The sequence below is a fragment of the Lepidochelys kempii genome, chromosome 7 (assembly GCF_965140265.1).
Source record: "Lepidochelys kempii isolate rLepKem1 chromosome 7, rLepKem1.hap2, whole genome shotgun sequence".
In the NCBI taxonomy this organism is placed as follows: Eukaryota; Metazoa; Chordata; order Testudines; family Cheloniidae; genus Lepidochelys; species Lepidochelys kempii.
The window spans coordinates 34,409,310-34,425,392 of record NC_133262.1 but is presented as its reverse complement, the minus strand read 5'-3'; the positions used below and the strand labels follow the sequence as shown (position 1 = coordinate 34,425,392).

General features: G+C 43.7%; 1 protein-coding gene across 4 annotated transcripts in view; it reads right to left on the bottom strand.

Annotated features, from left to right (window-relative positions):
- Positions 1–16,083, bottom strand: part of FAM120A (family with sequence similarity 120 member A) — a 117,732-nt gene that overhangs the window by 10,749 nt on the left and 90,900 nt on the right. For 3 of the 4 annotated variants that reach the window (XM_073352163.1, XM_073352160.1, XM_073352159.1), the window contains 5 exons: positions 15,596–15,710; positions 7,782–7,991; positions 6,509–6,692; positions 4,618–4,755; positions 2,642–2,783 (listed from right to left, as the gene is read on the bottom strand). In XM_073352163.1, the coding sequence (XP_073208264.1) occupies positions 2,642–2,783; positions 4,618–4,755; positions 6,509–6,692; positions 7,782–7,991; positions 15,596–15,710 (789 nt within the window). The remainder of the gene's footprint in view (positions 1–2,641; positions 2,784–4,617; positions 4,756–6,508; positions 6,693–7,781; positions 7,992–15,595; positions 15,711–16,083) is intronic. The other variant, XM_073352162.1, reaches the window with a different exon arrangement.

The following is a 16,083-nucleotide window of genomic DNA, read 5'->3' as shown; positions in this document are numbered from 1 at the left end:
AGCCCCACTCCCTATGCGCCTGGACCATTCCGACGAGCCACATGCACCCGGATCCGACCCCCACTGAGCTCCACTCCCCCAGCATATGGACCCCCCACACCCAGACCTCCCTGCCAAGCTCTATCCCCCCCCCACCCAGGTCGTAACCCCCGTGCTGAGCCCCAACCAACTTGACTTGGACCTCCATTACTGTTGCACCCAGAACTCCCCAATAAGCCCCTGTGCATCCAGATCCCCACTGAGACACCTGCACCCAGATTGCCCCACACAGAACACTCTCAACCCACACCTGAATCCCCCCGCACTAAGTCCTCCACACTTGGATCCTGACTTGCTGAGCCTGCCTGCCTGCACCTGGCACGGAGGGGCTGGGCCCTGGGTGTTTCTGGGGCAGGTCCGGTCCTTGCGCAGTGTAAGGGTTGGGTGCAGCCTCACTGCTGAATCCGTGTCCCAGGGTGAGAGAGCTGCACAGGGATCTCCCACTTCTGTGCAGCCAGTGGCCTGTGCTCCCCAATGCCATGCTGGAGCCTCCACATTTATTTGACAAATAAAATTTGCAGAATTTTAAAATATTGTCTGCAGAATTTTAAATTTTTTGGCACGACATTTTTTAATTTTTGGCACAGAATGTATAGGAGTATAACTAAGACAGGTAAATGGGTCAATGAACTAAGAGACAGAAAGCCTCCACTAGCCAACAAAGGGGGAACACCCAGGGAACCATTTACGATGGACAAGATAGGCCTGGAATGTAAGATAAGGTAAAAAGTAAGTAGTGTGCGGACAGAGCATGGTGTACAGGGATTAATTCCTACAAAGTAACCCAGCCAATCTCAAAACATGATGCAGTGTATAGTAAATGTAATGTGTAAATGTATATAAAGGAAGAGGTTTTCTGTGCAACTTCGGATGTGTGGTACGCTCTATGCTTGAGTCTGGTCAACTCAGCATCACTTTGCTGCATGCCACATAAAAATACCTGAAGTGTCAATACCCAGCGTTGAACTGAGTTCTTGGGAAGCCATGTGGAAAGAGGTGTCGGAGGGAGTCTCAATTACTGTGAGATAAATTTATATCTACATACTGTCCTCATTTTAAAGCTCAACTCCCAGTGAAGCCCATGGGATTGTTTGTACAAAGAAGCAGCGTAGAACACATCTTTATGTATATCTAAATCTGCTCCCTTTAGTACCACTATTATTTCTGCCCTTTATTTTTCTTCCTTCCTTCCCCAACTTCTTTTCTGTTTGCCTCCCTCTTGCCTGTCACTGTTTCTCTTCTTGTCTTCCCCTCTGCATTTCCCTCCCTGCATCAACTTCCAGTTCTTTCTTTATCTATTCAAGGGCTTCACTTCCACCCACTTCCCTATTCTGGCCAATAAAATGATCAGCAATGAAATAGTCAATGATGACATTAAAAAGTTAGCATTGAGATTTATAGCTTATATCTCAACTAGATTAATGCGGAGAGGGGAAATCATGCCTCCCAGACTCATTGTTTCTGGCTACCCGCAGACCCAGGAAGACATGGCAGTATTTTCATTCACTTCACATTTGGGGGGCTACCTTCAAAACCTATGAGGCTATGAACTTTTCTTTAAAAATGAAAGCTTAGATTTTGCATGATCTAATAACGTCATGCAGGCCACAAACGCATCAAGTGAGGCCAGATGTGTCCTACGTGCTAGGTGTTTGATATTGTTTTGTAAACGGTGGAGAAGAGTGAGGATGAGGTTACTATATAAGAAATATATTAATACACCTATTTTACTCTGCTCCTTTGAAACTACACCTGATTGCAAGTAATTATAGACACAAAATATATTAATTTCCTGTTAACTTTTGGGGTTTAAAGTGTTTGTGTAGTGCCTAGCACAATGGAGCTGAATCCCAATTAAGTTTGCTAAACGCTACTATAACACAAACAATGATCATAAATCTCTGGGAACAAATATCAGCCTTTTTTTTTTTTTCAAATCAAGCCATATCAAGCCTATTTTGCAAAGGTCCTGGTTTTCAGAACTGCAGCATATCCATAGCACCAGATGAAATCAATAGGAACTGAGGGTGCTTAATGTTCTCTTAACCTAGTTTTTTGTGTGTAATAATCATGTATTTTCCCCCATCACCGTAGTGTCTGGGCATCATTAAGCCTTTTAAACTCCACATTGAGGTGTTTCCCCCTCCTCCTCTAGTACTACATAATAAAATTACTCATCAATTTATCAGATCAGTAAGTAAATATTTTACTATTATAAAAAAATATAGAATGCAGGAATGGATTTGGTTGGCTCAAATAAGTTCCTCATGTTCTTGTAACTGAAATGCTATTGAGTCATATCCTGGTACAGTACCCGTGAAATGTATGTAATTAGATTCAGAATGAGAGATTTTTGTGCACAGAAACGTTTTAATTTATCTGAACTACTGAGAAAGAACATGTTAAAATTAACATACAAGTGCTCTTGAACTCCTGAGTAATGGCATTACTGTTACCTAGTCCACTCCACACACAAGTCCGAAAGAAATGTAATCATAATACTTTATGCAAGGTCTCTGTCACCTCATTTCCCATCCTGGATTCTCTAGTGCACTGAATCACTGAATTATGTTAAGAACAGTTTCTGCGGTATTGCACTTACCCTCTTGCTGGTCCTCCAACAGAAACCACCTGTAGAGGAAATGGCCCTCTACCGCCACGTCCACGTCTGCTTCCAGCCCAATGGCCGACGACAGTGCCAGCTATTTCAAGTTTCCCTCCCTGAGAAGGAATAGGTTGGACTCCTGCACATAAACGCAAAACCAAAAATTGTTCTTTACAGTCATAAAATCAAAGTTATTAGTGAATGGAAAAATACGCTCCGTCAATCTTCATTACACAAAGAACTTCCTTTTCTGATACTGTGAAACTAATTTTCATGATGATGTGAACGTTTAAAGAAATTAGAGCTAAAATTGGAATCTAGAATTCCTTTATTAAAATAAACGAATTATGAATTAAAAAATAAATACTCTTATGTGACTTCTTCAGTTTCAGTAATTTAAAACAATGTTTAGATAGATACTGAGAGTCTGAAGAGAAATTTTGAAAAATATGTAAGGATTTTTTTTAAACAAGGTAGTAACATGAGTAACAGAGAAGGAATTATTTTTAGATTCTCTTGACCTAGATTTACTACTGTACTTTCATCAGCATGATACACAAGAAAGGGCATTAAAAAATTACTAACGTTGGACTATGTTATAGAAATAGCATTTGAGTTGACTTAATTGTAAACACTATTTTTACCCTCCTTTTACAGAAGCAAAAACCTTAGTATCCAAACAAACAGAGAATATCAGTGTCACTGACATTCAAAATTTGCATTTTTATACCTAATGGCCTTAAAAATTAATGCTAGATCAGGGCATAACATATTTCCAGAAATCAAGGTAAGCACACTAGAGCTAGATGTTACTGGTAAGACCATCAGCAATGAAAGGGTTAAAAATGATGGCACTTATGCAGATGATGTTTGTTTTTAAAAGGTTAATACGCTTAAAAACGACAGCCCTGGTTAATGCAGATGGTTCATACTTCTCTGTACAATTCTCTCAGCTTTAATTGTGTACTGTGTACACTGGCAAGGTTGTTTTTGCCATAGAGTGTTAGAAATATTTGCTTGTTTTTTTTAAATAGAAGCGTAGATGCTAGAGCAGTGGTTCCCGAACTTGTTCCGCCGCTTGTGCAGGGAAAGCCCCTAGCAGGCCGCACCGGTTTGTTTACCTGCCGCGTCCACAGGTTCGGCCGATCCCGGCTCCCAGTGGCTGCAGTTCAATGCTCCAGGCCAATAGGAGCTGCTGGAAGTGGCGACCAGTACGTCCCTCAGCCCGCGCCGCTTCCAGCAGCTCCCATTGGCCTGGAGCAGCGAACCGCGGCCACTGGGAAACGCGATCAGCCGAACCTGTGGATGTGGCAGGTAAACAAACCGACGCAGTCAGCCAGAGGTTTTCCCTGCACAAGCGGAGGAACAAGTTTGGGAACCACAGTGCTAGAGAATACAGCTAGGTATATAGGAAACCTGTAGCCCAAGTAACTGGAATTCATGGATTTCTACTGTCACCTTTTACAGAAGAGAAAAACAATGGACAAAGAAATCTAACACTTTTATTAACTTAGGCCAGAAATCCAGACTTTGACATGAGGCACCAATGAAGGATGGATTAACAGTAACACAAATACAAGAACTTCTACTGTGTCACTTTTTCAAGATGCCTTTTTGCTCTCCAATTTTAGAAAATCTTTAACGTATCCAAGCAAAGCTGAGTTTGTTATAACATATCCTAACATTATGAAGCACAAAAGACAGAATTTCTACTTAAATGTTAAAGCATTTTTATATTTGAACAAGAATGTAACAGGCAGACTGGCACAGAGACCAGGTTGCCACAGGGACTTAGGGAAAAGATTGCAGTAGAGTACAGCAGTCAATGAGTGAGTTCACAGCAACCTACAAAAGTGACAGCTGGAGACAGTTAGGGAGACAGGAAAATTGCAGCCAGTGGAAAGCCCGAGACCAGACTGTGAAGTGAAAAGCTGTTGCCAGAAGCTCTAAGAAAAGGGGTTTGGCATAATTACCGCCCTGAAACTTGCTAGTCCTGTTGTTGTCATTGCCAGAGAAGGCTCCGGAGTGTCCTGCTGCTGCTGCCACCCGGAAGGCCCGGTAAGCGCCTGTTGCTACTGTTTCCCCATAAGGGCCTCCAAAGCCACAGACTCCTGTTAGACCCAGGGTAAAGAAAGACAGGGGAAAAGCTGTGAGGGGGCCGGGTATATGGGAATTCCCTGAAAGATAAGCTGCTGCCATGTTCCTTTTAGAGCCACAGTGACTACTGCCATTCAACACATAAGGCAGGAGAAAGGCTGCTGCTTCAGCAGCCAGAGGGATTAGAGCCACATGGGAGACCTACTGCGCAGCCAGATCAGAGGCTGATGAAACACAGGAGCAACTCACCATCAGTTAGAGCAGAGGTGGGCAAACTGTGGCCCGCGGGCCACATCCTGCCCGGCCTTTGAGCTTCCGGCCGGGGAGGCTAGCCCCCGGCCCCTTCCCTGCTGTCCCTCCTCCCCCGCAATCTCAGCTTGCCGTGCTGCCAGCGCTCTGGGTGGGGGCTGCGAGCTCCTGCCAGGCAGCGCAGCGGCGTGGCTGGCTCCAGCCGGGTGGTGTGGCTGCCAGACATGCTGATCTGAGAGGCACGGTAAGGGGGCAGGGAGGTTAGATAAGGGGCGGGGGTCCCTGGGTGCAGTCGGGGGACAGTTGGGTGGGGCGGAGGTTTGGGGGGGAGGGATGGATAGGTGTGGGAGTCCCGGGGGGCCTGTCAGGGGACAGAGGTGTGGCTAGGGGTCGGGGCAGTCAGGGGACAGGGAGGGTTGGATAGGGGGTGGGGTCCGGGGGGGCAGTTAGGGGCAGGGGGTTCCGGGAGGGGGTGGTCAGGGGACAAGGAGCAGGGGGGGTTGGATGGGTCAGGGGTTCTGAGGGGGGAAGTCAGGGGGCGAGAACTGAGAGGGGGCGGATAGGGGACAGGCTGTTTGGGGAGGCACAGCCTTCCCTACCCGGCCCTCCATTCAGTTTTGGAACCCCAATATGGCTCTCAGGCCAAAAAGTTCACCCACCCCTGAGTTAGAGGGTCCTATCCAGAGTAACTTCAACCTTGGCCTATGTGTCTCCTAGCTACTAAGTATAACCCTTTATTTGGGTAGGAAATATACTTGTGAATCTGGAGGTCTGAACCTCCAGTGCATAAGTTAACATGCTTACAAGTTTTGAGGCAGCAAGCCTTCATGATAACACTTGCCACACACACACACAAAAAAAACCACCAACAACAAAAAAACCAAAACCTATTAAACTTCCTGACTATTAAATATAAATTTGTATGTAGCCCTTTGTGTGTGGGGCTGCTGCTATGAGGAAGGGAAACAAATCGAGAATGGCGTGATCATTCAGTCATCTCCTGTGCTTACCCTAGGACATGCCTCTGTTTAAATGAAAGTACCAAAAATTAAATTTAAAATGTGGGTGCAGGCGTGGTCTTCAGCCCTAACAGCTACCTTGTTCCCTTCATAAATTAAGCCATTCATTCATACTCTACACTTATAAATGTGAACATTTTAAAGTAAGGCAGTTTTATCATTTGTACTTTTCCTATCCTCTTATGCGGATTTATTCCTCTTTTTCCCTCCACATACAAACAATAGCCTCTAAGGCATTTTGCACTGGCACAGCTACTTACAATCTTGAAGGAAACAAGTGGTATTACTACAGGCTCCTCAGTTACTAGGGCACAGCCAATAAAAATTATGTTTCCAGCAACAGACATGCTGGACCATAATCTGACCATTTATTTTACTGCACTACTGCTATGAAGTTGGGCTGATGATCAGAACACAATCTTGGAATGTGAATGACATGGCAGTATTTATTTCATACCAGTTTGAATCCATGTACATGTACTGTCAACTACTCACTTACCAGAAAAGCCTCTCCCCCTGCCCTGAGGTGGTGGGACTGGCCCAAAGTGCCGAGGATACATAGAAGCTGGATAGAAAGGCATGGCAGGTGGAGGTGGGAAAGGGAGTGGATGATTCTGCCTAGAGAAATTTAATCCTTCTAGAATGCTCTGACGCATCTTTTCAACCTTGGCAGCCTGCTCAGCCTGCAAGTAAACAAAAGTGCACAAAATAAATGTTAAAATCTTGTATTTGTGCTATGCAAATTCTGCTTATCAACCTGACTGTAGGAATACTAAATTTAGACTGGTGTTGGGACACACCCATATTTCTTAATAAAGCTAGCTTTTAATGGATAAATCACAATTTGCTATAGTGGGTAACAATCTACTATCACATTTCACTGATTCACAAGAAATCCCCATATTCAAGTTAATACAGTAGTCTAGAATCAATTTTCCAACTGTCAGAAACAAATACAGCCAAATGGTAGTCTTACCAACTCTTCCCTCTCAGGATCGCCCAGGAAGTCAAAAAAGGGGATGAGCATTTATTATACTATGCACTCTACTGCAATATTTCCTCTTCCTTGAAAAGGAAATACTGAAGTAAAATTAACAACCATGAGCAGTCACTTGGGAATTCCCTGAAATATACCACTTGGTGATATTTTGTAATACTCATATATTGTTTATTTTTTAAACTTCTGTTTTCTGTAAGAAATTAAGGGTTTTTGAAAGTAGGTGTTGTAAGCCCAACTTCACTCTTTTCAATTCTGTGTCAAATAAATCAGGTACTGGATTTTGTTTGTTTGCAAAAGCAGTGTTAGCATAGCCCTTTTTGACAGCATTGCCATCTTGATGCAAAACAAGATGCTACCGCTGAGAAGAAACAGAGATAGCTGCCAGCTCTGCTTGATTTGCTCATTACCTGGAGAATGTACAAGATTTCAATTTCCGGATATGTATCTTACATATGTATGCATAATAGTCTTTTGATAATTTGAATTCATGTACATCCTCAAAGTAACTAGTGAATCCTTGAGTTTGTTTACTGAGATTACAGGACAGAGGAAAAATGAAGTCATTCTACTTCCTTCAAAGTCTATTAAAATAAAAATGCCATTTCTCCCCAAGAGAAGCCCTAATAATTAAGGTCCATTTCCCATCCCCAAAGATATCTACATTCCAGATAGAAAGACCACTCTCTTAAAACAACAACTGCCAGATAAACTGCATTAGACACTAAAGAAAACTCAGAACACATGAAAAAACTGCATTTCAGAAACTACCTACCTGACCATCACAGAGGTCAATGAGAGGAACTTTCTCCCGGCTTGCTTTGATGAGCTTGGTCTGAAACAGTTTCCCATCAAAATACATCCATGGACAGCAGTGCTCCCATGGGATTGGCTGTCCACAAGCATCATTTGCAAAGAGTGCCATATCCACACCACTCATAAACAAAGCGGACAGCTGAATTCCTCGGGGATCCAGATTCTCAATCTTTAAGGAAAATGAAATTTCAGTTGAACATAGGGAAAGTACCAGATAAATTAATAACCTGGAATTCTATGCCAATTATTTTCATGTCTACTTTGACAAGAGACTTGTTAAGAGCCTGATTTTCAATAAGTGGACTTATTTGTGAGCAACTTTGTACATAAAACCATCTGTGTGTGCAGGTACTGGAGTCTGCTACCTGTAACATCCAAAATAACAATGCTCAAGGAGGCTGGGTTGTCACCCCTATAAAAATAAAGACACAAAGGCATACAAACACAAGCAAAGAAAGGAATTAAAATTATTAGATTTTTTTGGTTATGGACCAGTGCCAAATCTCACTACGAAGTCAGGGAGCCAGTGAAAATTTAAAGGAAATCATATGAATCACCCTAGAAACTAACGTGTACTGCTGGGAATCTTTTACCTTTCTAACTATATATAGCAAGTGACTCCAGATCTAGGAGCTCATGAGCTACTAAACCTTAAATTCACATCATTCTGATTAACAGCTTGCTTTCCTATCACACGAACTTAAAATATGACATAATTTTTTGCAGCCATTGCGTTAAGCACTCCTAGAGAACTGCTTTAAAATCCATGCAAAACCATTTAGTTGTAAGCTTGGCATTCGGCTTCCAAATGGCATAGAGCAGTGGTTTTCAACCTTTTTTTTTTTTTTGAGACCTCCTACAAATTTTTGAATGCAAGTGTGGACCCCTTTGGAAATCCTAGACATAATCTGCAGACCCCAAGGGTCCGCGGAGCCCAGGTCAAAAATCACTGGCATAAAGCACAAAATCTTCAGCTCTAGTGATTACTGAGATATTTCTCACTAAAATCATGCTGGAAACAGCCAGGAAGAAAAACAAGAATAGCAAGAACAACAGTTTTCATGTCCAATGACCTGCCAGTTCCAAAGCTAGAAATACTTTGACAGACCGCTACAAATGTTCCAGAGCAAGTAAGGATTGCTTCCAGATCAGCACTCCAAAAGAAAACATGTGATCTCAAATAATGCAAGTTTATATTTCATATTTTAATATTTATTCATGAGTCATGACAAGTACATGAGCTACAGAAATGGCATTTAATGAAGAGAAGAATAAAAACTCATGTTTGTTGTAGTGTGATAGCTGTGTTGGTCCCAGGATATGAGATACACAAGGTAGGTGAAGGTTAACGAATAAAAGATATTACATCACCTACCTTATGTCTCTAATAAAATTCATGCCAAAGTAAAACCCAAATCTTGGTGGGAGAGGGAAGGGGTCATGTGACTGAAATTAGAAGAAGGCAGCCTTAAATATGCTCTGTGCTGATTTAATGATTGGTAGCAATCATATAATTTTTTATTTTTTTTCACAGTAGGACAAAGACAGCACTGTTCACTTATGCTGTCAAGGAAGGATCTCCACTGTGAGATTTAAAGTAATGTTTCCATGCTACCGACAACTGAGAAGCTGCTCTCTGAATTCACCACATCCCTGGGAGAAAAGTTACATCTTCAAATAGCGTTGGGCTTGCTTAACTAGAAGTATTTAAAAGAGCTAGAAGTCAAGCGCAGGTTAAGAAATATCAGTGCTATTCTCCTATCTTCTCCCAAGATGAGAAGAAATTAACAATGATTTTTTAAATTTCCTATGGTGATTGTAATTATTTGGACAGTCATGTAGGAGACCTCCCCCGACCCCACATACACACTAAAGAAACGTTTTTGTTTAAAGAACTGAATTTTGAAGTGAGCACATAGATCAGAATCCAGCTTCCATTTACCTACTCTTCGTGCTCTGGTGTTAAAAGAAGTTGACAGTTAAGTCCACAACAAAAGCAATGTACTGAACTCTACCATAATTTCCTGTTTAACAAAGTATGTCATTTGGTGATTGTGATTATCCATGTGTGATCAAGCCCCATACCACTTACATGTAGTGTAATTCTAAACCCATTTTGACAGAAGTTATGGTAGTTTGAATTAGATTACAGTGGTTTCTAATGAAACTCTGAAAATACTCATACTGCTATAAATTGCACCGGAGCTGAACTAGCCAATGGATTGAGGAAAGAGGAATAAAACCATCCGTGTCTCCCGCACCTCCCCAGATCCTGTGCTAAGAGCATCTCAGCTGAACCCCTAGGTTTGGGGCTTAAGTGTATAAATCTTACAAGGCACACACTACAGTTTACTGCTGCGTTAAGAGCACCCAAAACAACATGCATTATGCAGCCAATTACATAAATTTTTCAGACAGTCTTGGAACATGTTACAACAAACAAAGGTTAAGAGATTTTCCTGACATTCTCTGCTCTGATTATGTTTGCACTTAATATTGTTTAAACTGTAGATAGCAAAAAATATTTTGATGTTTTCGGTGTATCTTCTGTGGTTTACTGCTGGAAACTCTCAGGAGTGCTCAACTTTTAAGATTTCATTTTTTAATGTTTCGGTTCTGAAACATTGCATTTTTCCCCCTCTGTCCTACTTCCATTGCAAAAGAATTTCTATTAGCTCTAGGTTACCATCTTAGAAAAATTGTGTCAGCATCTGTAGCATTTGGAAAAGCAGTCTTGTATCATTAGAAAAACAAATTTTATTAATGAAGAGTTGGAGCTATAATGGGTTTCTGACAGTGAAATAACAGACTGGTTGAGGGATAAGAGGAGATAATGGAAAGAAAATAAGGAGCATTTATTTTCAGTGTGTAAACAAGAGAACTCTTACTCCTGGGAGAATTCTGTGCCACTGCGCGTGTATGGAATTCATGTCCCCTGCAGATTTCTTTGCTTCCCTGCAGAAAAATGACTTTCTAACATGGATGCAAAGGGAAGCTGCAAGAGTAACTATGCACCACTCCCTAGCTGTGCAGGTACATCATTTCAGACACCCAGAGCAACCAGCAGAGAGGTAAATCACTGCAGGGCTGGGGACACCTAGAAGCAGGAGAGGACGGGACTTCCTCTTCCCCTGCAAGGAGTGGCTGGCGCTGTGTCAGATCCACCCCCAGAAACCTCCCCCAGCTGCAGGAAGCTCAGCATCCTCCCCGCTTCCTGCCCCCATCGCTCCTCAGCTGCAAGGGAAGGGGTCTCTGTACAGGGAGCTGCTCCCCCATCTGCCCAACCCCTGTGCATCCGGACCTCCGATACCCCGACGCCCCTGCCAAGCCTCACCCTGTACACCCAACCCCGCCCCATCCCTCCATACCCAAACCCCACCCCATGGAACTTCAACCCCTGCATCAGAAGCCCCCCTGCACCCAGACCCCTGCCTTTGGACCCCCACCCCTGCACCCAGGCCACCCCCCACTGAGCCCCCTGTACTCAAACCCCCACCCTGACAAGCCCCACTCCCTTAAGCCCCCCAGATCTAGACCCTCACACCACTGACCCCCAACTAGCTGCACCCTGACCCCCACCAAGCCCCACTCCCTCCACCCAGACCCCTCTGCTGAGCCCCAACCATTCACCTGGAAGCCCCTACAGAGTCCCATTGTCCCTGCACCTGGAACCCCCCCACACTCCAAATGAGACTTGGTGCATCCAGATCCCTCCACACTTACATCCCCCACTGAGAGTTGCCTGCACACAGATTGTCCCACACAGAATCCTCTCACCCCACACCTGGATCCCCCCACACCAAGCCCCTCCACACTTGGATCCTGCCTGGTTGAGCCTGCCTGCCCCTGGCACAGAGGGACAGGGCCCCAGGGTGCTTCTGAGGTAGGCCCAGGCCTTGTGCTGTGTCAGGGTCGGGTGCAGCCTCACCACTGAATCCGTGCCTTGGGGCTGGGGAGGCTGCAGGGTGATTTCCCATTTTCGTGCAGCCAGTGGCTTGTGCCATGCTGGAGCCTCTGCATTTATTTATTGACAAATAAAGCTTGCAGAATTTTGCAGAATTTAAAAATATTGTGTGCAGAATTTTTAATTTTTTGGCACAGAATGCCCTCAGGAGTAAACTCTGTCTGTTCAGTTGACACGTGAAGATGTCAATCCTTTCCTGGAAATATTTGCCTGGTCTCTGCCAATCATTTTTCTCAGACATGAAAAAATGTATTCTCTTCTGGAATTCTTTTGCTGAAACCTTTGTGTCCTTCACAGTGTGGTTTCCTCCTCTACCCACTGAAATTGGAGACAACAGCAAGACTGTTTACTTTGTTAACACACGCAAAACAAAATCTGCAGAGGACTTTATGTCTACATTGTTGGGTTATGAGAATGTGAGGAATGAAGACCAAGTTATTGCCTTGCAGATTTCCTCATATGCCACATCCCACCTTTTGGCCATAAAGTTGCCTTTTGAGTTTTCATCAATACCTACAAGTAAGGTTGCCCAGTTAGCTTTGTGAGACCCCTGATCCATGCTACCACTGAGACTTTGTATAGCTTTCCCCCCGCAGCCTGCTGCAGGATAAAGTACTTGTGTTGACTTCTGTAGGCCTCAGACATGTGCAAATATATTTTGACCGTACTTCTAAACATGTAGGGTGTCTCGCTCAAGGGATGTTCTTGATTTGGACAAAAGCTATGTGTTTTCCTGGAGAGATGTGCACTGCCTCTCTGATGTTGCAAAAGATAGTTATCCTTTGGTCTGACTACTGAGTCAGCACCGTTAACCACCTTATCCTGAAGGAAGGTGACATACTATACTTCAATGGTTAAAGCATTTATTTAAAAACTTTCCTTAAAAAGACGACAACCACAACTGAATGTGAGAAAATACAGAGACACTGATCTCAGCAACAGTTCTGAATTAATCAGTTCAGGCTCCACATGGGCAACTGTGAATGATAGGAGAACTTAGTGATGCTGCTTTCAGGAATCTAGTATGTTGCTTTTTAGCAATCAGTGAAGAACTTCTGCAAATGATCCCATTTGCAATGGCTGAAACAGGATTCTTGAGAACTTGTGCTTTGAGAGCGACCGATGAGCTGTCCTGTAAGAACCCAGCATGTGCTCATTTTGGCTGACTGCATTCTGTCCTAGGTCTCATTATCTCCTTTCTTCTGGTAATTAAAAGTTTACGAGAAAAATGACAATGAAGAATCTCTCTTCCTCATTTCCTTTTGGATATATATATACTATATATATTTTTAGTCTGGGCTTTTCAGGCATCCTTGGGCTGCAAGGATCCTGGAAAGTGATTTATTCTCTCCATCTGCTGAATAACAATCCAAATAAGATTCTGATCTAGACTCAGGATTATTTTCTTCCACATTATCGTTTATGGGATTTATTAGCTCTTTTATGCTTAAAATGTGGGATTCACTGGGGTCAACTGATTTGGTTTTCTTGTATGCATCTCCTTAAGCAACTTCTTTTTACGGCTGGATGATAGTTAGAGGATCCTTCCTGAAACGAGTGGGAGAAATAGGAGATGTCATCTTTAAGATGACATCTGACTTGCTTAAAGGATCGGACAGAGAGAATACACAGCTGGGGGCTACCAGTAAACACAGGCAGGTAAGGCTCTAGCAAGATATAGCCTGCTTGACACCATAGGAAAACATACAGACAATGCATGATCTCTGCAGCACTCCCACTGGCTGGATCCTGGTGGCAGGAGGAAACACGATGCATCTACCTTTCTGAGCCTAGATAGTTGAAATCTAGGTGAGCTGCATCTGCTCCAGCTACTAGGGAGAGCAATGCCACAGGCTGTTGCTTCTCCCTGCTCTCTGCAGTGTCTTCTTCTAACTGTGGATCTCAGCTTGGGAAAAATAGATGTTTTTGCTGTCTGCCCATTCAGTTCAGTACAGCACATGCTCACACACTGGCTTGGAGCAATCATCTTCAAGTAGGAAGACAGTCCTCTCTGGCTTGGTTGGGATCTACTTCTTATATGGGGACTCTGGAAGACTACATACAACTATTACTTTAGTGTGAGGCCGCAGAAGCGGAACCCTTCCTGTTCCTTCTCCCCATCGGCCATCTTCCAACAACATAAAGAAGACTAAGTGAGTTGCTTCAGGTCACCAACTCCCTGCCCCATGCTAAAGTTTTCTTTCGTTTTCATTAAGCAGAGTGCTGGATGGGCTCAGGATCCAGCTGTCTGTTATGAATACAGGACTAAACCCTGCCATTTTCTCCATTCTGGGGCACAGAATTCTGGAGAGGGGTTCTAGGAGGGTGCCACTGTGAAGACAGACTGACTTACAAAGGTCTCTCCCACGCCTTAACTCCCTCCACACACCCACACCTGCACCCCAACTCCCCGCCCCAGGTCGGAACCCCCTCCTTCACCCAAACTCCCTCCCGGAGCCCGCACCCCAAACCTCCTCCCGCACTCCAACCCCCTGCCCCAGCCCTGAGCCTGCTCCCGCACTCCAAATCCCTTGACCCCATCCTGGATCCCTCTTTTGCATCCCAACCCCCCCAGCCTCCCCCAGAGCCTGCACCCCCAGCTGGAGCCCTCAACCCCTCCCACACCCCAACCCCCGGCCCCAGTCTGGAGCCCTCTCCCGCACCCTGAACCCCTCATTTCTGGCCACACCCTGGAGCCTAGAGGAAGCCATGAGCCTCCGTGCCCCCTGCGGGGCTGGAGCTGCGAGTGCCGGCTCGCCTTGCTGCGGGGTAAAGCCCCAAGTCTCCACACTCCCCCACAGGGCTGTGTGTGGCCTGCGACTGACTGATTTTTCTGTGGGTCAGTGGCCCCTGACAGAAAAAAGGCTTCCCACCCCTGGGATAGTTAGCTATGTTTACTTCATAATATATAATTGTATCTAGAAAGATAAGCATCTTTGCTAAAGTCTTTTAAAAGTATGCAAGTTAATATTTATGGAACACAATCAATGCTGGAAGACTGCTTCCCTCACCTCTTTATTTATGCTTTTAAGTCTACATAAACTTCTTTGTGTTTCTCCACTCAAAATAAATGCTACAAGGATCTTTTGGCTCTAAACAAAGAAATCCATTTATTTAAATCAACAAGATGATGATTCAAGAGCAACCTCACCAGAAGGAAAATAGGTCTGTTCAGAAATAGATTTCTGGTTTAAGCTTTCAAAGGGCTATCATAAAATAGTAAGAATAAAATCTCACCAAAAAAAACCCCTCTAAAATTTTATTTTCATAACATAAACAATACACTATAACTGAGTGAGTACCAGTCTTTGCTGCACTTAAAAAGTTTGCATTTCACAGACTAAGTGACCTACATACATTGAATGGACATCCCAGATTTTTAAAGATATTTAGGCATTACGGTGCTCAGTGTTGCAACATCTGTTTTAGGAGCCTAAAATCCCACTGACTTTCAGGTGCCTAAATCCTTTTTGAAAATGAGAAATAGGCTCCTAAATCGGTTAGACATTGTCACTTCCCAGTGTCTTTTTCTTCTTCATCTTTCTATCAAGATATTTACTACTTCTAAGAACTGAATAAGCGATGGAAAGAATACTTTAAAGAGCCGTACAATATTCAGAACACAGTAGATGAAATGATCCTGGAGAAGCTTCCCAGCACAAACAAGGCACAGTGGATACCTAAATCACTTTTTAAAAAGTGGGCCTTAATGCTTAATGTCTTTAGAGACAAACATCACTTGCTCAACGTTAATATTATGGATCAGTTGGGTAGATTTCTCTAATGAAGGAAGTTGGATTAAGAATTACCTTAAGTTCCTGTAGCTGGTCAGGTTCATAGAGTTTTGGAGACAACGCTTGAGAAAGGAACGCATCAAGTTCCTGGCGACGAAGTATACGGATCCCTGGCCACTGCACCATATACCTACAGCAAAGGCAAACAAAGAACAGTTAATAACCTTTCTGTAACTGCTGTTCTTCACAATATGTTGCATATGTCCATTCCATGTAGGTGTCTGTGGACTCCAATGCACAGTTGGAGAGTTTTTATCCTTTTATCCTGAGTGCCCTCTGCTGTCTTGTGCACATTACACAGGCATAAAGGACTGAGCCACCCCAAGGATCCCCTCAACTCCTTCCTACCGGAATGACTCTGATAGAAATGGGAATGAACAAGTGCAAGGCATCTTAAAGAACTACTGAAAGATTAGTAATCTTTTTTCCTTCTTTGAGGGATTGCACATGTCCACTCCACTGTAGGTGGGATCAGAATCCATTTGAACAAAAAGACTGGTGGA